We start from the raw sequence: 23054 nt of genomic DNA on the forward strand, positions 1-23054 counted from the left end.
GCTATAGTATTACTATTATTATTTTAGTTTTGTTTTGTCCTGGCTCACTGGATACCCTATTTGGGATAAGACATTAACAAAAAAGTGCTATAGTAATGTTTATTTATATATATTTTTTTGTTTAGTTTAGTTTTGTTTTGTCATCCAGACTCACTTGGTGCCCTATTAATGATAAGACATGAACAAAAAAGTGCTAAAGTATTATTTTTGTTTTGTTGTGTTTTGTTTTGGTTTGTGGTCCAGGCTTAGCTACTTGGTGCCCTATTCGAGATGAGACATGAACAAAAAAGTACTATAGTATTGCTTATTTTTGTTTAGTTTTGTTTGCTTTGTTTTGTAGTCCAAGCTCACTTAGTGCCCTATTCGAGATAAACACTAACAAAAAAGTGCTATAGTATTGCTTATTTTAGTTTAGTTCAGTTTTTTGTTTAGTTTTGTTTGTTTTGTTTTGTGGTCCAAGCTCACTTGGTGAGCTATTCGAGATAAAACACAAACAAAAAAGTACTATAGTAGTGCTTGTTTTTTGTTTAGTTTTGTTTTGTGGTCCTGGCTCACTTGGTGCCTTATTCGAGATAAGACATGAACAAAAAAAGTGCTATAGAATTGCTTATTTTTGTTTAGTTTTGTTTGCTTTGTTTTGTGGTCCAAGCTCACTTGGTACCCTATTCGAGATAAAACACAAACAAAAAAGTGCTATAATATTGCATGTTTTTTGCTTTGTTTTGTGGTCCAAGCTCACTTGGTGCCCTTTTCGAGATAATACATGAACAAAAAAGTGCTCTACAGTATTGCTTGTTTTTGTTTTGTTGTTTGTTTTGTGGTCCAGGCTTACTTGGTGCCCTATTCGAGATGAGACAAAAAATTGCTCTACATTATTGCTTGTTTTTGTTTCGTTTTTTGTTTTGTGGTCCAGGCTCACTTGGTGCCCTATTCAAAATCAGACATGAACAATTTTTTTTTATTTGAGACCACTTATACCCGATTCTGCATGTTATGTGAAAACTACTCAAACTATTTAGCCTCTAAGAGCGCATATGCGGTGCAGTGTTATGGTGCCTTTTTTAAGTGCAAGAAAAAAGCCAGCATTTAGCTCCTTATCTCAAGCTCCATTTTGATAATAAATAATCGTCATTACAAAGTGGAAAATTCAACAATCTGAAAGAAAGAGCGCGAGACGGAGAGAGCGGGAGAGTAAGTTGACCCGCCAGCAAAGATCTCTGTGAAGAGAGCTAATCACTCTGGCAGCCGTTTACGGAGTGCCGTGGAAGTTCTACAAATTTGGAAGTCAGTATTGATTTGACGTAATTGTGCACTAATTTTAGCGGGCCGGAGTCTGCAGAGGCTCAACATGGCCAAGTGCTGAGGAGAGACGAGGTTAGTGGCAACTCAGATAAATGAGTTTGGCTCCAATGGCGGATGAATCTGAGATCATTAAACTGTCTATATGTGCAGGCAAACAAAGTTAGTGTATGTATGTAGGTTGTGAATCTGTTTATGCAGGTAATCACCCAGCCTTCTCGTTTAGCCTTGGTGCTCATGTGGCTGATGTAGGTTTGAATCTGAAACGTGCATCAGTCCGTTCCCTCCTTAATAATTTCCTGCCACCAAAGGAGGCAAAATGGAACAAAAACAGAAGTAAAAGAAACTCGAGGGTCAAATTTGTTGTAAGGCTGGTCGTCTGTTTGGAGGGCGATGCAGGTCAGTAGAACTGATGGAGTTTTCTGCCTCTGCTATCAGCGGTGCCAAGTCTGTGCTCCCCCACAGAAACAAGAGCTATTTATAAACGTTTCCCCCACCCTTTTCAACGTCTGTTCCGGCTGGACCGTAAGGGAATAATGCTGTTTAAACTGGCATGCTTTTGATGCCACCAGATTCAAAGGTTCAAAGGGGCAGAACTGGCTGGGTTTGTGTGTGTACATGTATGTTTGGTGTAAAACGTAGCGGAAACTGGGGCTAGTTGTCACACTTTTTACTTAATGTTTCTCATATTAGGTTGTTTCTGTATAGAGACAAGCCTCAAGTCTAAAAAAAAAAAAAGTTCTAAAGCTTTTTTTTTTTTTTAAATGTTTTTGAAAAATGCTTAAAAGGCTGCATTTGATCAATAATGCATTACATAGTGTGAAATATTATTAAAATTTAAAATAAGTGTTTTCTGTTTGAATATATTTTAAAATGTAATTAATTCCTGTAATAGCAAAGCTGAATTTTCAGCATCATTACTACAGCCTTTAGTGTCACATGATTTTTCAGAAATCATTCTAATATGCTGATTTGCTGCTTGAGAAGCATTTCTTATTCACTATTAAAACGTTTTGTTGCTTAATACTTTTTCTGAATGTTACTTTTGATCAATGCAATGCATCTTTACTGAATCAAACTTTCCAAAAAGATAACTTTGTGACAACTTTTCATGCTTGACAACTAACCCCTATATGTAGACGATTGTATATTTGAAGGGTATAATGTCTGTGAGGCTGTTTGCATGACTTTGTGCGTATGTCCCGCAGCACGATGATGCCAGATTGAGCTGGTAGCAGAGTAAAAGAAGAGCAGATAATCTACGCTGAGCTGCGACGGTATCCGCAAAGTCACGCACTCGGCTTCTAGGCAGCCTTATAGTCTCTTAACCTCCCGGCTGTGCTCTGTCTGGTTCAGAGCTCTGAGAGTTTAAAAATTGACATTGGTTCCTGCTGGATTTCAGGGGTAGACGTGGACCCGTGCCGAGTGAGAGAGAGAGAAAGAGAGGCAAGTTTAATTGCTCCATCTGCAAGAGGGCTGCAGAACTTGGCCCTGCCTGGACCGATCCAGATGTTTTCCGGCAAGAAACATCTGAAAATGTTTAATTTCTTTCCCATAGGAGTGAAAAGTCTGTTACATGTTGGATATTTACAGTGGCAACTGCCCTGTTCCATCCATCAAGGCCGGCAGTCTCAGGGCTGCAGATTTACAGCTTTTATTTGATGTTCCGCTGCTGGAAGACCAAACACACAACACTTGTGAACATGTAAACAGCACAGGAGTTCAACATTTTCTTAATGGATAAAAGCAATACTGTTGATTCAGACCACATTGTTTTTGGGTGTGGGGTACTGCCGTTTTGGTGAGCCTCAGAAAGACGAGACGTTTACAGGAACTATTGAAGGCGTTGAGCTCTAGTATTTTGAAGAAGCCTTGAGGATCTGATGCTGCGTTCACATCAACGTCAGAATTACCGTAATTACAAGTTCCCATCTTGTTAAAACCGCTCGCATCTTCGTCAAACTTTTAATTACAACTTGGAAACTCTGAATTTTATGGACTCTCTTAGGTGACCATCGTGATGTCATGTAAAAACAACCAAAATGTCGATAAACACAGCATGAGTTGTCATTAGTTTTCCTTCTATTGTTGGTTTTAGTTTAGGCTTTTAGACTTTTCTAGTTTCAGCTTTATTTTTATTTTAGTATTTTAATGGTGCTAAAGTTAGGGCACTAACTGGTATCTAGTAACATGCTTATGGTATTTGTGCTTTTTTTAATTAAAATTGTTCATTTTTATTGATATTTGGTTATTTTATGTTTTATTATAATTTATTATAATTGTTTAATATTTGATATTGTATAAGAGATTTAAAGTCATAAAAATACATTATTTTTATATTTTCATTATAACAGTTTATATTTTTGTATTATTATTTTTATATACGATAATACACTACCAGTCAAAAGCTTTTGGACAGTAAGATTTTTAATATTTTTAAAGAAGTCTCTTCTGCTCACCAAGCCTGCATTTGTTTGATCCAAAGTGCAGCAAAACAGTAACTTTTTTATATTTTGACTATTTAAAATAACTGTTTTCTATTTGAATATATTTTATGTATGTAATTTATTGCCTGTGATTAAAGCTACCTTTTTAGCATCATTACTCCAGTCACAAGATGATCCTTCAGAAATCATTCTAATATGCTGTTCAAGAAACCTTTTAATTATTATATATTATATGTTTAATATACAGTTTGTTGTAATGTTACAATAGATTTCTATTTCAGATAAATGCAGAAAATTAATTTCAGAAAGAATATTAGAACGATTTCTGAAGGATCTGGAGTAATGATGCTAAAAATTCAGCTTTAAGATCACAGGAATAAATAACATTTTAAAATATATTCAAATTGAAAACAGTTATTTAAAATAGTAAAAAATATTAGATTTTTTTACTGTTTTTGCTGTACTTTGGATCACATAAATACAGGCTTGATGAGCAGAAGAGACTTCTTTTAAAAACATTAAAAATCTTACTGTTCAGAAACTTTTGACTGGTAGTGTATTTTTATTATAATAGTTTAAATGTTTATTATTTTTATTATATATTTATTATATGTTATTTTTTTTATATTATTATATCTTATATTAATTGGAAAAAATGTTCTGTTTTTTTCAAATTGAACATTGAGTGCTAGAATCCTAAGAAACCATTTAAAATTTTGAGTTCTGCAATTCTGAAAAACCCATCTCTGTGTCCTGGAATTTTCCAGGTCTTTGCTCCAGCTGTTAGAATATAGAACTCGGGTTAAGCTAGGTGAAGTTTCGGTTCAGTTTTTAGCAGCTCCTAAATTACTGTATACAGGCCGTACTGATTTGGGTCCTTGTTTCCTGTCAGGTTTGGCCCAGTTTGTTCGATTTGGCCCAGTTGGGCCAGACTGCATGCTGGTTCCTACAGCACGCTGTCATCAGTATGCTGTCATCATCAGAGTCACACGGTGGGAAAGTGCTGCCAAGGCATTTTATAATTTCTATATGTGGTTCACCACACCCTGCTGAAGACAATCACTCTGATGTGTCGATCCAAGACGGTTTCTCCTGCCTTTGGTTGTCACATTTTTAAGACACTGATAAATGCAGTTCTCAGCAACTTGAGAAATGTTACGTTGGGTGGAAATACTAGTGAACTGCCTACAGAAGCAGTATTGGTTCCAACTCAAAAGCTGTCCCAAAAGATAGGCAACCTAATTATGCTGCCTCATAAGATACCTCGTTTTAGCCCATGCTGGAGCTAGCAGTCCCAGAATACATTGCGACAAGCCCCAAATATAATATTTTGATACCCAAATATAGCATTTTGATATTGTGATGCCTACATTTGATTGATTGTAGTGCTTTATGTAGACCAAATAATATAAAACCTGAATGTTGTCTATTTTTTGGTTACCGTAATGCATCTTATCACTATCAGACCTCTGATAAAAATAGTCCAGTGTAATTAAAATGAATCATTGCAACCTGTTTTTATGTATACTGTTTTATAGCAACCTGTTAAGATCACATGTATCGAAATCAATAGCAAAATAATGTTTATGTTGAAAAGAGAGGGTAGTTTTTGGTCAAACCGTAACAGAAGGCAGTTGGATGATGTATCATAATCTGGCCAGAATCGCCACAGCTGTGTGTGTGCGTTCAGATTAAGAGAGATCAGTGTCTTTATTAGAGCTGTGTAAACTGAAGAGCCTATATTACTACCTTTCTCTCTGTAGTTGTGCGTTATGGCGCTGGGTTTTCACTGTTTGTTCCAGCTGTCATACATTGCCACTGAAAGGTCAATAAGGTCAACTGTCCCAGTGAGACCTTGGAAGACAGAGGCTTACAGAAGCTCATATTTTCATATATGCTGTAATATTGCCTGAGCATACTGGTAGTAAAAATGCATCAGTAAGAATGTCTAATGCATTTTTCTTTGCTATTAAATTTTTGAATACATTTATTTTTAATTAAATAATTCAAATATGTAAGTGATTCATTTAAATGATTTTATAAAATTTTATTTGTACATTTTTTGTATTTTAAAATTAAATGATTTTTTTTGTTTGTTTTTTTTGTTTAAGATTTTTATTTTTGACATTTTTTGCCTTTATTGTTATAGGACAGTGTAAATGTGACGGGAATCTAAGTGGGCACAACGGCGCTACAATTTATTATTATTAATTATATTATTTCTGTAATTAATTTCTATCAAAAGTGAAATAATTTTTTCACTATGATAGTTGAAGTAAAAACATACTTGTAGTAAAAATGCACCAGTAATAGTCTAATGCAGGGGTTTTCAAACCTGTCCTGGAGCCTCCCCTGCCCTGCACATTTTGTATGTCTCCCTTATTAGGCACACCCAATTCAGGTCTTGCAGTCTCTACTAATGAGCTGATGATTTGAATCAGGTGTATTAGATGAGAGAGACAAGCAAAATGTGCAGGGCAGGGGAGGCTCCAGGACAGGTTTGAAAACCCCTGGTCTAATGCATTAAATTTTTTAATGTTTATTTTTTTATTAAATAATTAAAATATATAAATTATTAATTTAAATGATTTTATATAAAAAAAATAAAATTAATTAATTATTGTTATTTAAAATTTTTCTTATATATATATATATATATATATATATATATATTAATTTTATTTTTTTAATTTACTTTTTTTTTAGATTTATTTTTTGCTATTTATTGCCTTTATTGTTATAGGACGGTGTAGATGTGACACGAATTTGGGCCATCTGTTGCACAATGGCGCTACAATTTAGTATTATTAATTATATTATTTCTGTAATTAATTTCTATCAAAAGTGAGCTAATTTTTTCACTATGATAGTTGAAGTAAAAGCATACTTGCAGTAAAAATGCACCAGTAATAGTCTAATGCATTTTTTCTACGCTATTTAATTTTTTTATATATTTATTTTGTATTAAATAATTAAAATATATTAATTATTAATTTAAATGATTTTATAAATTTTTTAAATTAAATTAATTTATTATTTACAAATTGTCTCTCTATATATATTATATATTTATATATATTGCCACTTATTGCCTTTATTGTTATAGGACAGTGTAGATGTGACAGGAATTTGGGACGCCTGTAGCACAAAAGCACTACAGTATATTATTATTAATTATATTATTATTAATTATACTATTTCTGTAATTAATTTCTATCAAAAGGTAGTTTGCACGTTATCATTGAAGTTCAAGTAGGACATTTTTTGTTATATACTAAGAATATGTTTAATCAGCATGCCTTCTATTGACATCCGTTACCACCGTGATCGTGCATCTTTCAGCAAATTGACAGTTAGATTAAGTTAGTGGGCGGCACCTCGGTGACTGCGGCCACCATTCTGAAAATCATCTATCTCCAGGAAATGATGAAGGCCTCTCCTTGCAGTGGGAGCCGTAACCCAGATACAGTATGTAATTTGCCCATACGTACGCGTCTGAGGCGCTCTATATTAAGGCCAAAAGTTCTTCTCATTATCAGAGTCCCTCATTACCTGTTTCTGTCATCTCATGCTCACAGGGATTTGGATTTATACCTGATAATTACCTTCTATATAAAGCGAACCAGAAACGGCCCGAGCGTATATACACCTGAAGCATGCCCCCAAAATGCCTCGACCCAGCACTCGGAAAAATATCGCACGCGTCAAAACATAAATGATTTACCGCGTGTGAATGAAAAGGGTCACGGTTATGTACACTTAGCTGTTTTATTTAGGTCGAATAGGTGGTAAGCGACGCGCGTAATGTGCGCGCGTGAGTTCGAAATCTCTCTTTCTAGGCTGTTTTCCATATGGCCATCTTTAATGGACTCGTCATTGCTGCTAATGTATGCAAATTTCAACCTGGTTGCTAATGCAATTACCGTGCCTGCGGTTCCAAGCGCCCGCAATTCAGTTATTGTGTTTTTTTTCCCCCTCATTGTTTCAGATCGACGCCTTGAGTAAAAGAAGTAAAGAATCAGAGGCTGCTTTCCTCAGCGTGTACAAGAGATTAATCGATGTCCCAGGTATGTCTCGGCTCGCACACACACAAATGCACTCACACACACTGCTGTAGTGTTTCACTGAGGCGAGAATACTGTAAACACATCAGTCATATTTATGAGACCTCCGTCTCTAGTGTCTAAAACACACACACATGCACGCACACGGGCCGTCTTAATGACTTCTACGGCTTTGGAGACCCACTCCGTTCCAAACCCCACACACGGAGGAACTTGGATTCTAATAAAATCCGCATTCATTGCCCCACAAACACCTTTTAATCTTCCGAATTGGCTTTCTAACGGTGAGATAATGGCCCCCGGATCCTCCGTTTTTATATGGTAATGTTCTGATGCGCTGATCTATAATAAGTTAATGGTGCCGCAAAGGTTCATGTGACATCTCGAAGCATCTTTAGCTCGGCCGCTCGATAGAGTTGTGCTTTAGACTGAACGAAGTTCACCACAAGGAGTGTGGATAATGTATCAAACCCCTGTTAAGCAAGTGCGACTGTAGAGTGTGTTGAGAGAGACGACTTCTGGCTGAACTAAACTTCAGCTTGGGAAACCTTCAGACCTCCCTGCAGATACACACACACACATACACACACATAAATCTAGTTGTGTAGCTCCGCCCTCATCTGCTGAGCGACAGGGAGGCACAGACAGACAGTGCCGCCTGGGCCTGTTGGAGCAGGTTGGACTGTCTGCCTGCTCAACTACTTAATACATCCCTAAATTACCACAATGCTGCGGTCTGGAGATCCCGGGCCAACTCATCGGCGTGTCTGTGTGTTTGGAGGTGTGCGCAAGTGCGTTTGATTACCTTTTTATGTTTGTGTATTGTGTATTTGAGAGGGAGCTGTATGTGTGTGTTGCAGGATGTTGGAGTGGGAGGTCTAGTCTGGGAATGTCTGTTTCTATCTGTGAAATCTGGAGCTTGTCCAGTCCTGTCTACGTGTCTGCGAATGTGATCACAGCTTGACAAATTATCTTGTGATAGTTACACTGGTACACTGTGTAGGCCTGCATGTGTGTGAGTGTTGTGGTGTGTGTTAGCGGGAATGTTCGGAAGTGTTTCAGGCATCTTAATGCCAACATTTAACTTCTTTACGCAACTGATATACTGTTAATTGTTAATATTGTTGAGTTTCTGAAATCTGATGGGATGAGACGCATTTAAAGTCTATGTAAAGAAAACGAGACAGGACTCAACAATAAAGTGTTTTTTTCTTCTTCTTTTCAGTCAGTCTAGTAGTAATTTTCACTAGCCCCAGTAATTTAAAAAGTCAAAAAATGTTTGATATACGGTCAAAATTTATTCAGACACCTTTAACATTTTTCACATGATCACAGCTTATTCGCTATAGTTTAGAAAATGATAATAAAATATGACAAGACCTCAGAGTTAAACTGTGTCAAAACAAATTCATCTTGATAATCACAAATGAATTACAGTCAAAACAAAATTTATTCAGACACCTTCAAAATGTTTCACATTATCACAGTTTATTAGCTATAGTTTAGAAAATGCTAATAAAATATGACAAGAACTCAGAGCTAAACTGTGTCAGAACAAATTCATCTTAATAATGTCAGATAACTTTGAAAGAAAGGTATGTAACAAAACATGGTCAGGTAAAAGTGTCAAATCAAACTTTTGGGTATAATATGTCACAGTTACTTTATTTTTTTATTCTCACTTACATAAATGAACTATACATAAATGAAAATATAAAACAATTTGTCTAGTGTCTGAATAATTTTTGGTTTGACTGTATATAGAAAAAGTAATCTGATTACATTTATGTACAGTAACTCACAAGTAATGCGTTATATATGAATATAAATATAAATTAGGTTCTGTTCACACTGTTTATTTATGGGAGTGACAACTGATTTCACTCCTGAAAAAAAGACTGTACTGTATCTGTATAACTGTGAGAAAATATATCAGTTTTTTTTTTGTTTACACCCACAAGATGTCTAAACATTGCTGTAATAGTCACTAATTCAGCCATTGTGACTTCAGGAGTGACTCCAATATTCTGTTCACACTGTAACAGTAACTTAGAGGATTCACTCTGGCATTTAAACGCAGTTGTTGCTTTCAACTTAGAGTTCAACTATAGGAGTATTTGAATGTTTTTCATTATTTTTTATCAACTTTTAGAGACTAAATGTGTCTCATTGATGCTGTATCTGTACTAGAGTAGATTTTAAAGCATTTAAATGTTCATACTTGTTAGTGCTGGCTGATATAGCGGGTCAAACGGTAAACTGGTTTGAACTACGCATACAGTATAACTTTTTAAATTTAAGTAGTTAAGCAAAATAGACTTGACGTGGATTGTGAAAAGATCCCTTTTAACTACACACAATTCTGATTAAACGGCATTAACAAAAAGAAAATCCTAAACACTGAATTGGGGGTGGGGGCTTATGTGAATGTTTCTGAGGGGAACTCACTGTCTTTAGGAAAGTTTAGAAGGTATTTTCTTTTTATCTTACCACCATATAATGCCTATTAATGTAGTATTTAAAGGCCAACTGAAGTGCTTTGAAACACGCAGCGTTATTCTATTTGTTGACGTAATTTCAACTGAAACAGGAAGAGAGGGCAGGACATATCAAGCAGCCACGCCCACTTTTTTAAATGGCTAATAGCGTTTTGTTTATATTAGCTTGGGCCAGAGCTGTTGAGCTTGAGAAAGCTGCGTTTGACAGCAGATGGCAGCCACAATCCCATCCATATTGCAATAAAATATAGCATTCTGTGTAGAATTCAAAGAAAGTTTGAGAGAAAGTTTGAGGGGAAGCTGAAGTGTAGGGTGATGTCATCAAAATTGTGGATCCATACTGGCGTAAGTTAGAGACTGTACGTTTTGAATGCTTATATCTTGAGTATATTCATATTAACATATTCATACTAAAAGCCCAAAAACTTCCATTTTGATTTCATGGGGACTTTAAAAGACCAGCGTTGCTTTGTTTACAGCTGTAACCAAGGAATTGCTATATCGCTGCTGTTCTGTAAGCGCCATCTGCTGTCAGAGATTGAATTTGCGTCTTATTCAGTTCGTCTGCTGCTTTTATTTCCTGCAGATATGATTTATGGGACATAATTTCATAAAGCTAAGGTCAGGTTAGTCTGTTTTGGCTTTAAATTTTTAAATTATACAATCTAATTTGTATCAAATGCCTACATGTAGCCTCTCTGTTTGGATCGTGATTAAAAGGCAGTGGCTCTGCAACTGTTTCATGATTTTCTGTTTCATTTAAAGGCCCAGTCAGAGAAAAACCATGAAACCGCCATAATCCTAATGCTATCACTTGTCCTTTTCCTAGTTTCTTTCAGTTAGGCCGCCCATCACTTGACTTCAGTTTAGCTTCAGACGGCGACCTAACCTGTTGTGTTGAACATCAAATGACACGCATCCAAATTGATGTGCCTGTGTAAATCAGATTTGAATTGGCTGGTCATTTCAGTCACATGACAGTCACGTTCCGAATTGAGCGACACGCGTTGCCTCCCGTCGAGCCGAGTTGAGCTGAAATGGCAGTTGCCACGGCTACAAAAGGGAACACACTATGACAGCATATCATTCAGACTTCCTCTTGCAGTTTTTAGATATGACACACTCTCACGCACCACACATGCACATCACACATAACACACCCCATCAGCGTTTCCTGTACCTTCAGATGAGAGTACAGTGAGGGGGAGGGATGTGCGCCGAAAACTGCGATCTCGACTTAAAACGTGTACAGGAATGACATGTTTTATTTTACACTCCTATCTGTGAGCTTTTCGTTCTCCGATTTTACACTCGCACTCTCTCTCTTTCGCTCTCGTGTTCCGCAGGGGCTAATAAAATAGTTTGATTACATAATTAACTTGGCTGTCTCATTAAGGAAAATCAACGGGAACAGGGCCATAATTAGTCATATAGCAATTAGTATTTGAGGGGGACAGACAGTGATGAAAAAGCATTCGTGTGTGTGTGTCAGAATGTCTTAGTCCTTCAGTGCGGAGGGCTGGCCTTGGTCCCACACCACCGCTGCGTTCGACCCCCCTTTCACTTAACATCGCCTTCCGTTTATGAAAGCAACAAATTAACACCCTGCCAAATATGAATTAGTAGAACTTCTTTTACAACCTGCTAATCTGAAATTTCTGCAGCTGGTGGTTGTAGCCGGCATTTGAATGAATCAACTGATTTGTCAACCTGATTTTATTTTTTGTATTATTGATTTGATAAGAAATATATTATGTTTGTTCTATTTTTAATATTGACATATTTATGTTTAAATAAATGAATAAATATTTTTTCATTTTTAAATTTAATTTGGACCACAAAACCAGTCATAAGGGTAAATTGTTTTAATAAATAAGTCTTTCATTGAGGTATGGTTTGTTAGGATAGGCCAATAATTGGCTGAGATACAACTATTTGAAAATATGGAATCTCAGGGTGCAAAAAAATTCAAATATTAAAAATGAAATATTATGTAAAATTAATGTGCATTTAATTTTAGTTCATCAGTGTTTTTGATTACTATTGTTAGTGCCATGCTATTAGCGATTAACTGTGGTACCTGTCCAGAAAACATGGTACTTGTGTGGTCTCTGTATAAAATCAGTGATGGTTCTTTTTGGTTCTTTGTTAGCTTGATTAAACGGAGCAGAACTCAAACCGAGGCGCTGGAGCATAGAGTGGATTTATTGGCGTGTTTTGGCTTGGTTTGTTTTTCTAGTTAACATTTTTAGCTGCGGTTGGCAATCCGCAAAAATGCAAAAACACTTTTAGGCGTTTAGTCGAGCTGCACACTGCACAGAGACTGGCCCACACTGATCTCCATACACTGAGCTCTCACTCACTGAATCGAACCTTTCACCTGCCCTGAACGCAGTACACCCGATATTCTGACCTGTGTGTGTGTGTTTGCGGATGTGTGTTTCAGATCCTGTCTCGGCTCTGGAGGCAGCTCAGCAACTCCAGGTGACTGCTCGGAAGATGCACGACTTGGAGACAGAAAACCAGAGGCTCAAAGATACACTACAAGAGTACGAACGCGAAATCGCAGAGGTTAAAAACCAAGGTAAACACCAGCTTCTCAATGCTGTTTTGAAACGAAGGGAAAACAAAACACATTTTCCATTAAATGAAACATGTAGAAATTCCATAGCTTATGAAAAATATGTGACTCTGGACCACAAAACCAGTCTTAAGTAGCACGGGTATATTTGTAGCAATAGCCAAAAAGACATTGTATGGGTGAAAATGATCGATTTTTCTTTTATGCCAAAAATCATTAGGGTATTAAGTAAAGATCATGTTCCATGAAGATATTTTGTACATTTTCTACTGTAAATATTTTAAAACTTAATTTTTAATAAGTAATATGCATTGCAAATAACTTCATTTGGCCAACTTTAAAGGCGATTTTATCAATTTTTTTTTTTTAATGAATGCACAAATTTTGACAGCACTAGTATTAACCATTTAGTCAGAGCAAAATCCAAAGTTTTATTAAATCCTTACATTACTTCCTGCCGAATATTTTGTTGCACTCAAAATGATGTTGCATAATGGAAGTTAAATGCTGTTCATAAGCATTTTTATTTTGTAAAGCAGGATTTATCTGTACCTAGCAAATTAAATGAGTTATTCATATGTCATGTTGGCAGGCCGCATAAGTGTACCCACATAGACAGGGCCCTATTTTTGTTCAAATGAGCTGTAGTCATCTGAGCTCTATTTCTGTTCCGCTGCTGCTTCAGCCAGACATGTTTCCTGGTTTTTCTTTTTTTAACGTAAACAAGAGGGAAGGATCGCTCCCTCGTCGTCTGTGGAATCCCCCTAATCGATGCAGTTCAATAACGGCAATATTTTATTTGTCCCGCACGAGCCGTGGGTACCGCCACATGCGACCTCTCTGTCGCAGACACACGTGTACGTGTACACACACAGGTGTGTTTCCGTCTGAGCGGTCCGCTAGGTAATCCTTCCTATTCTACACGCTGATCTTTCTCAGGTCAGTGATCCTCCAGTCTCCCAGTGTTTAAAGTCCAGTTTAGCATTTAAGGGTCTAAAAGGGCTCTTGTGGGACTGCTGCTCATTGATTATGTGTCAGCGCTGAAGTGCTGGAGTTTAAATCACCGCAGATGGCTGTGCAGGAGACGGAGAGAGGAGGAAAAAGCTCTCTATCAGGGATATTTTGTGTGGATGTGTGTGTGTAGGCATGTAAACACACATTTTTCTGTCATGAATGGGACTTTCCCTTGAGTTCAGTTGTTTTTATACTGAGCTAATGCAATTTTCTATCCTTTTACCCTCCAAATAATCATAAATGTCAGAAATTAACATTTTACCATTAAATGCAAATTCAGTTTACTCATTTGGAACCGTTTCAATCCCAAATGACTGCCTACTGTAGAATAGGAAGCAAGCTATTTTGCAGAATGCACTGGATGTTCTTTTCCATGCCATTACAATGATTTGTGACTTGAGTTTTCAAGCTTCAAAAAAGATGCAAAAGCACCAATAATGTATGATTAAAAGTGATTCATATGACTTGAGATTCATCTTTTTACACTGAGGACAACTGAGGGACTCGTATGCAACTATTACAGGTTCAAACACTCACTGATGCTTCAGAAGGAAAAACGATGCATTAAGAGCCAGGGGGTGAATACTTTTGAACAGAATGAAGATGTGTACATTTTTCTTATTTTGCCTAAATATTCTATTTTTTCATTTAGTACTGCCCTTCAGAAGACAAAATAAGTCCAGAAGACAAAATAAGCTATATTTATCTTGATTTTCTAATTCAAGAAGTTTTAATGCGTTGTTTTTCCTTCTGAAGCATCATTGAGCATTTGAACCTTCTATAATAGTTGCAGTGTGAAAAGATGGATCTCAAAATCATACAGTAATTGTTGGAAAGGGTTCAAATACACAAAAATAAATACAGTACTAAATAAAAAATATGCGTTTTGTATGATCCCTTTTGGTAAAATAATTCACATTTTGCAGATTCTGCAAGGTGTATGTAAACTTTTGACTTCAACTGTATGTACTGTAATGTAACAGGCTACCGCTAGCAAGCGGCTAACTATGTCCCTTTAGTGGCTCCATAGAACACATTATTCATTTTCCGTGCCTTTCCAAATATGGATTTACTATTTGGGCACATCCCTAAGCGATACAATAGCTTTGGATGAAAAAAACACTGAAATTTAAGACATTATTCACTGATAACCGTCCCTCAAGTGGGCTGTTACCTTGAGAACTGCTGTGACTGGATCATTGAGTCTGATTTTCAGTGAAAAATGACTTACATTTTGGTTTGTTTTCACACGGAGCTGTCACATGGCTTGAAAAGAATTGGAATATAGTCATATGAACTACTTTTATGATACTTTTACAGTCCTTTTGAAGCTTCAGTCCCCATTCATTGTAATTGCGACAGTCTTCTTTTGTATTCCATGGAAGAAAGAAAGCTGTATGGTTTTGGAATGACTTGAGGGTGAGTAAATGATGACAGATTTTTCGTTTTTGGGTGAATTGTTCTTTAAAGATATAATTTAGTATGTTTATTAAGTGGTTTTCCTCTTGGCTGGTTTTAGGGTTTACTCTCCATGTGGGACAGTTGGACTCCACAGTGTAGAAAAAACTAAGTCCTCACACACCCGTAGGTCTTCATTGTCTGTCCTCTTCATGCTTCTTTCTGTTTCTCTCCTGCAGAAGTCACTATTAAAGCACTTAAAGAGAAGCTGGAGCAGTATGAGCGTTCTCTGCTGGCCAAGAACACAGAGGAAGCTCCTGATCAGAACCAGGACCGATCTGGAAGAGAAGAGAGGGAAAGCAAAGGGGAAAACCTTCCTAACAACTATGCAGACAAGGAGAGGTTAGCCTGACCCTTGCACAAATCCAATACGGCATTAATCTTCATGCTTGCGTTATATATTCATAGGCTGTGTTTCAAAAACTAGCAAGCTGCCTTTCAAGATAGCAATTTTCAGCTTTATAGGTATGTTTGAAATTACATCAGAGAAATTGTAACAAGAAGAGAAACACAGAGCTAGAAAAGCCATTTTCTCAGTTCACTTCCAGAACAAAAATATACAGCTAATTTACTCACCTCCTTGTCATCTAAGATGTTTTTTTTCTTTAGCCGTAAAGAAATTATGTTTTTTGAGGAAAACATTTCAGGATTTCTATCCATATAGTGGACTTCTATGGTGCCCGTGAGTTTGAACTTTCAAAATGCAGTTTAAATACAGCTTTAAAGGTCTCTAAACGATTCCTGCCGAGGAAGAAGGGTCTTATCTAGTGAAACAATTGGTTATTTTCTAAAAAGAAATGACAATTTATATGCTTTTTAACCTCAAATGCTCGTCTTGTCTAGCTCTGTATGAACTCTGTATATTCCGGTTCATGACAAAGCATTTGAGGTTAAAAAGTATATAATTTGTCAATTTATTTTTAGAAAGTAATCGATCGTTTCGCTAGATAAGACACTTCTTCCTTACCTGGGGTTGTTTAGAGCCCTTTAAAGCTGCATTTAAACTGCATTTTGGAAGTTCAAACTCACAGGCACCATAGAAGTCCACTATATGAAGAGAAATCCTGAATTTTTTTTCTTCAAAAACATAATTTCTATACGACTGAAGAAAGAAAGACATGAAAATCTTGGATGACAACGGGGTAAGGAAATTATCTGTAAATTTTTGTTCTGGAAGTGAACTTCTCCTTTAAGCAACATAGATGTGTTTAGCATTAAAGAGAAATTTTTGTCATTCTCATGTCTTCCCAAACCTGTGCGAGTTTCTTTCTTATGCTGGTAATCATGCAGTTGATAGTACCCATTGATTAACGTAGTGTTTCTTTATTCTTTTCTTTTTTTTTTTTAATAACGTAGTGTTTCTATCTCTACTATGGAACTCAATGGGGACCAACAACTGTTTGGTTCTTCAAAATATCTTCTTTTGTCGTTTGGAACGACATGAGGGACAGTAAATGATAACAACATTTTCATTTTTTTTGAACATTTTTTTTTTTTTTCATGTTTATGAATTCTTTACTCATGTTTCCTGAATTCATAACTAAAATAAAACACTGCAAAAAATGCTTTTCTTACTTAGATTTTTTTGACTTGTTTCCAGCCAAAATATCTAAAAAAAAAAATTTTTTTAGAAGTAAAAATGATTTTCTTGTTTTCAGTAAAAACAAGTCAAAATTAAGTGCGTTTTTGCTTGAAACAAGCTAAATAATCTGCCAATGGGGTAAGAAAAGTAATCTTGTTTTCTGTTTGAAATAAGATTATTTTTCTTACCCCATTGGCAGATTATTTAGCTTGTTCTAAGCAAAAACTCACTTAATTTTGACTTGTTTTTGCTGAAAACAAGAAAATAATTTTTACTTGTCTAGAAAATCCTTCTTGATTTAAGAATTTTTAGATATTTTGGCTGGAAACAAGTCAAAAATATCTAAGTAAGAAAAGCATTTTTCTGCAGTGAAAAAACTTACTTTAAACTTGTTTAATTTGATAACTACAACTAAAACTGAAATAACTATAACTACATATAATAACTAAATAAAACTTATAAACACAGCACAAAATTGCAACTAAAATATATACTACTAAAAATATAAGCTTATTAAAGGTTTGAATGACTTATAGTATCTGAATGATACTATAATGAAAACACAAGGCATTTCAGTTCACATCGGAAATATATAGTCATTAAACGTTAAAAATGTTATATAATATCACTGCATCTTGTCATTTATTCATATTTACTGCATCTAGTGATTATTCATATATTCATAGCAATTTGCAGTACTTTAGTGTTAAAGTCCTGTATGTACATGAATAAATGTTGGGAGGTTTGTTTTAATTGTCACTATACAGTAGTTTTAATTGTCCTCTGTATGTCTGTGCAGTCAGCCACAGCAGAGCCAGGACAGCAGGACAGAAGACTTGGACATGAATACGCAGTCCTTACAAACAGGTTTGCTAATGCCCTTACTGTCAAGTTGGGTGTTTTTGCAATTACATAAATGTAATTTGACATAGTTGAATTCTTTAAGCCTGCTTTACTGACATGTGTTTCATTTGTCGCACAGCACTTGAAGCAACTCAGGCAGAACTCCACGAACTGAAGACGAAATACGATGAAGAATCCACAGCAAAGTGAGTAACCCATTTTCACTCTGACGGGACGCAGCAGGAGACAGCGCGGATTAGCGGCGAAACGGCTCGGATTCCCCCTTCTGTGTTTCCTCGACTGTCTGCTAGGCGTGCTGCGTCTTTGTCTCACCTTTGCACACACATTTACCCACATTTGCGTGTCCATACAGACACAGACAAACACACACACCCCTTTGATCCGCACCAAAACAGCTCATAATCCTATTGCAGACAGGTTTGATTATGGGGGAAAAACACAGTGTGGTGAAATCACACCTTCATTCAGGGACAAGTTGATATTCAATAGTCCTCACGTCCCGCCCATGATGCCTTTATGGCTACACGAGACTGAATAATGGATGACACAATCCCTCATAACTCGCACGGATGCTCTGAGTGATTCTCTGAGAATCCTGTAATGACGGGATTCGTACCAGCGACTGACATTTTGTGGGCGGCGAATCAGTGTGTGCATATGTGCTTTTTGTTTGCGCATTGTCTGTTTGCCTTGATCTGGGTCATGCATGTGTGTTTGTGTGCGTCTGCATGTGTGCGCTCTTCTCTCCCTGTCATGTGGTCGGGGTTAGGTGGCAATTTCCTTGTCTTGCTGTCACTGAGGAATGCATCCTGTTGCAGAGCGCGCTCGCTGCGGGCTGTTTCGGCGCAGTTCTCTGCGCTGGGAGTGGCGTAATTACACTACCTGTGATCAAACCAAACCCTTCCATGCCAGACCCCCAGCACTGTACCTTTGAAGTCAAAGAAACCACTTATTTTTTTTTTTTAAGCACAGAAACCCTCAGTGGTGAGCTGCGGTCGAACCGGAAGGTCACTGCGAGGTTTATTTGAGGAAAAGACACGCTTCTGATTCTGCGATCACTGCAGACACGGATCTAACGAGAGATAAATCTCGCTGTCATGCTTAAGCACAAACAATTGAATATGGCTGTGCATACAGACGCAAACAAGAAAGACTCGCACACACAAGAAAAAGCATTGTGACATTCAGTAACATTGGCCTGTTTCCAATCCGCCCCGTCTGTCCTGGGGACTCTTACAGAGAGTGTGGCAGGTAAAACGTTTCCACTCCATTAGATTTCTTACCTGCTTTTCATCCTGGTGCTCTAGCTTTTTTTATTAGCATTAGCTTGATAACTGGTAAGATGATAAGTGCGTTTTTTTGTCTAGTCAGTATGACTGATTATTTGCAGATTTTATTGTTTATGATTTTGCTGCCAATATAATATGTAACAACATTATTGATGTCACAATTAATTTATTGCACTGTTTATCATACTTTTACAATTCCTTCTTCCTTGAGTACCGATTAATTGCAACCAAAATACGTTTTTGATTACATAAAATATGTGTGTACTGTATATATTTATTATGTGTTATGTTAAAATGTTATGTTTATATATTAAATATATTTAAATATATATTATTAATATAAATATATACATGTAAAAATTTGCAAAATGTACTGTATGTGTGTGCATTTATATGTACAATACATATTTTATGTATACAAAAACTTATTTTGGTGCGATTAATCGGTTGACAGCACTTTTATTTATTATTAGTATTTATTTTATGTGTGTGTTTATGTAATTGAACACAAGAAAAGAGAAAAAAATGAAGTGATTCTCTACATAACAATGCATATATTGCAACATTTGCAAGCATATTACATTTCTTATAATAAAATTATAATTAATTTCTCGCCTAAATAACAATATTGTATATATATATATATATATATATAGAGAGAGAGAGAGAGAGAGAGAGAGAGAGAAGTACATTTATTTTATCTTTATGGCTACTTAAAATTAGCCTCAAATAATTTAGAATCAAATATAAATATGATTTGTAATTCATATATATTATATAATATATATGTGACCCTGGACCACAAAACCAGTCATAAGGTTAAATTTTACAAAACTGAGATATATACATCATATGAAAGCTCAATAAATAAGCTTTCTACTGACGTATAGTTTGTTAGGATAGGACAATATTTGGCCGAGATGCATCTATTTTGAAAATCTGGAATCTGAGGGTGCAAAAAAATCAAAATACTGAGAAAATCACCTTTAAAGTTGTCCAAATTAAGTTCTTAACAATGCATATTACTAATCAAAAATTACATTTTGATAGGTTTACAGTAAGAATTTTACAAAAAATCTTAATGTAACATGATCTTTACTTAATTTCCTAATGATTTTTGACATAAAAGAAAAATCAATAATTTTGACCCCATACAATGTATTTTTGGCTATTGCTACAAATATACCCCAGCGACTTAAGACTGGTTTTGTGGTCCAGGGTCACTTATATATGTGTGCCATTTCAGTGTATGTATGTGTGTGTGTATATATATATATATATATATATATATATATATTTATATTTATATTTATATTTTATTATTATCTATATAACTTTAATATATAATATTGTTTTATGTTTATTAAAATGTATATATTTACAAAACCAGTCTTAACTAGCACGGCTATATTTGTCGCAATAGCCAAAAATACACTGTATGGGTCAAAATTATAGGTTTTTCTTTTGTGCCAAAAATCATTAGGATAAGGATCATGTTACATTTTAAATTTACCATTTAAATGTAAATTTTTGATTAGTAATATGCATTGCTAAGAAGTTCATTTGATCAATGATAAAGGCAATTTTGTCAGCATTTGGATTTTTTGCACCCTCAGATTCCAGATTTTCTAATAGTTGTATCTCGGCCAAATATTGCCCTATCCAAACAAACCAATGGATGGTGTCTAAATCTCAATTTCATTTCACCCTCATGACTGGTTTTGTGTTCCAGGGTCACATATATATCCGTGTGGGTATATTATTATGCTTATATTGTTATATAGAGAATCATTATTGAATGACATTGTGTTCAATTATTTAAAAAAATTACCCTTTAAGCCATTTCAGAGCAAATAGACAGACTTGTGCCATCATTTCATAAAAGTCTTGCTACAAGTACATGGCAGTGTTTTGTGATCTGTATGCTGTACGTATTTACATTTGTGCTATACACATCCGATTTTGCCTAAGCCTGGAACGTCTATAATCCAGGACTTGGTCGTTGTCTTGTTGTTGTGATTGCTGACTTAATGAGGTTACGTGATTCTGTGCATGTGTCTTCGGTAGGGGATAAAGGAATCCCGCCCCCCATCTAAGAGCCCTTTCCTGGCCTCAGGGTTTTACATGCTCCGTTAGCTGAGTTCATCCACACTGACAGTAGGTGGATCTCAACGGGAAGGGTGCCGAGACGTTCGTGCGCGAGTATCGCGTAGTTAAATAAACATAAGAATGTGTCATGCTCCGCAGTGCTCCAGTAATAAGCGAATGAGAAAGGAAGTCCCTCGGCGGGCAGTTGTTCTGCCTTTGATGCTGCCGCTTAGCTCTGGGTGTTCAGCAGGTATGGACACAAAATCCATAGTGTTGATCGATCATCGCCCATATGAAGCGTGGAAATGTTTGCGGTCGTGCTTATTGAAAGACTGCATGTGTTAAACTCAAATAGAATGGAGTTTAAAGTGTTGTTTCATTGCTTTTCCATCTAAACCTACAACTTTTAAAATCTCTAAAGTGACTTTTCTTAACTGCTGATGTAATCTAGGCCATGTGGGTGGTGAAAACTAATATTAGTCATTGAAATCTCAATGTCTCAATTTTTTGATGGATAGTTTTGTTTTTTTAATCCGTTTTTCACCATTCAGTTTGTCTTTAACTAGTCAGTCCAGTAACATCATTCCTATTTTTGCCTCTCATATCCCTTCCTGTCATCTCACCCTCCCCTTCCTCTTTCTCTTTTTTAGTTCAGTCTGAAGGAAGGATGGTATCAGCTGCAAAGAGACTGTGTGTTTGGTGTGTGTGCGCATGTGTGTGTCTTGAGTTCAGGGTGAAAAGAGGAGCAGGGTTCAGTCGAGCGTAATAATGGAATGCTTCAATTCGCTTCGCTGTTTGTATGCGACCTCTCTCTCCCTTTCTCTCTCTCTCTCTTTTCCCTTCCCCCACTGCCCTCCCCCACTATCCCTCCCCTCCCAGACGTGTTCACGGTGGAATGTCCGCCTTTCTCACAGGCCCGCGAGGTGTCTGTCGTCCCAGCCATCTATCTTGTTCTCTCTCTCTCTTTCTCTCTCTTAGGGCTCTGTGTTGTGCTGAAATTTTAATCCGGTTCTTTTTCTTTTCGAGCCCAGACTCTCCTCTCATCCCTCCTCAGGACCTCCTCATTAACGTCCTGCCAGCTACAGTAACTACAGCTGGCACAGACATAGGCATCGGCCCATGCATGCCCGCACAAACACACGCCAATGCTGATACACAACCGTATTTTAAATGCTGAAGTGTATTTTAGACGTGATAAACACTGGATTTGAAGTTTGTATTTGACCTAGATGGTCCATATTTAACTTACTAAATTTATAGTTAACTCAACTCATTTGTATTTAACTTAAGGCTTACATATATGTAAATTACTGCCTTTAAAATGTTGTGTTGTCGTCATATTTTTATTTTTAGCTTTGTGTATTTATATTTAACTCGGCGTGTTCATATTTCAACTCAATTGTTTTCATATTTAATTTTAACTCAACTCACGTTTAACATTTAGTAACTAAGTAAAAATAAATAAATTTTTATGTTTAACTCAACCCATTTATATTTAACAAATATTGTATTTAATGTAATATAACTTATATTTAACTATTTAAATCAGCTTATTTGTGTTTAATTTAACATATCTTTTTTTAAATTTGTTAAATATTTTTATATTTAATTTCAAATTTTAGCATTTTCATATTTAACTCAATATGGTTGTGTTTAATAATCATATTTGAATGTTTATGTATTTAATTACAACCATTTATGTTTAACTTAAGCTTTCCAGTTTAATTCGATGTATTACCTTAATGTTTTCACATATTTAAATTACTGCCTTTTAAGTATAGTGTTATTTTTATTTTATTTTATTTTTTTCATTTTTTACTATGTATTTATATTTAACTCTGCGTGTTTGAATTTAACTTTGCTTAGTCAT

General features: G+C 35.9%; 1 protein-coding gene across 1 annotated transcript in view; it reads left to right on the plus strand.

Moving 5' to 3' along the window:
• The window catches only part of cux1a (cut-like homeobox 1a), a 106334-nt gene that overhangs the window by 27421 nt on the left and 55859 nt on the right, over positions 1 to 23054 (plus strand). The window contains exons 4-8 of the mRNA XM_073829238.1: positions 7735 to 7813; positions 12755 to 12892; positions 15541 to 15703; positions 17743 to 17810; positions 17926 to 17992. Of these exons, the coding sequence (XP_073685339.1) occupies positions 7735 to 7813; positions 12755 to 12892; positions 15541 to 15703; positions 17743 to 17810; positions 17926 to 17992 (515 nt within the window). The remainder of the gene's footprint in view (positions 1 to 7734; positions 7814 to 12754; positions 12893 to 15540; positions 15704 to 17742; positions 17811 to 17925; positions 17993 to 23054) is intronic.

The sequence above is a fragment of the Garra rufa genome, chromosome 23 (assembly GCF_049309525.1).
Source record: "Garra rufa chromosome 23, GarRuf1.0, whole genome shotgun sequence".
In the NCBI taxonomy this organism is placed as follows: Eukaryota; Metazoa; Chordata; class Actinopteri; order Cypriniformes; family Cyprinidae; genus Garra; species Garra rufa.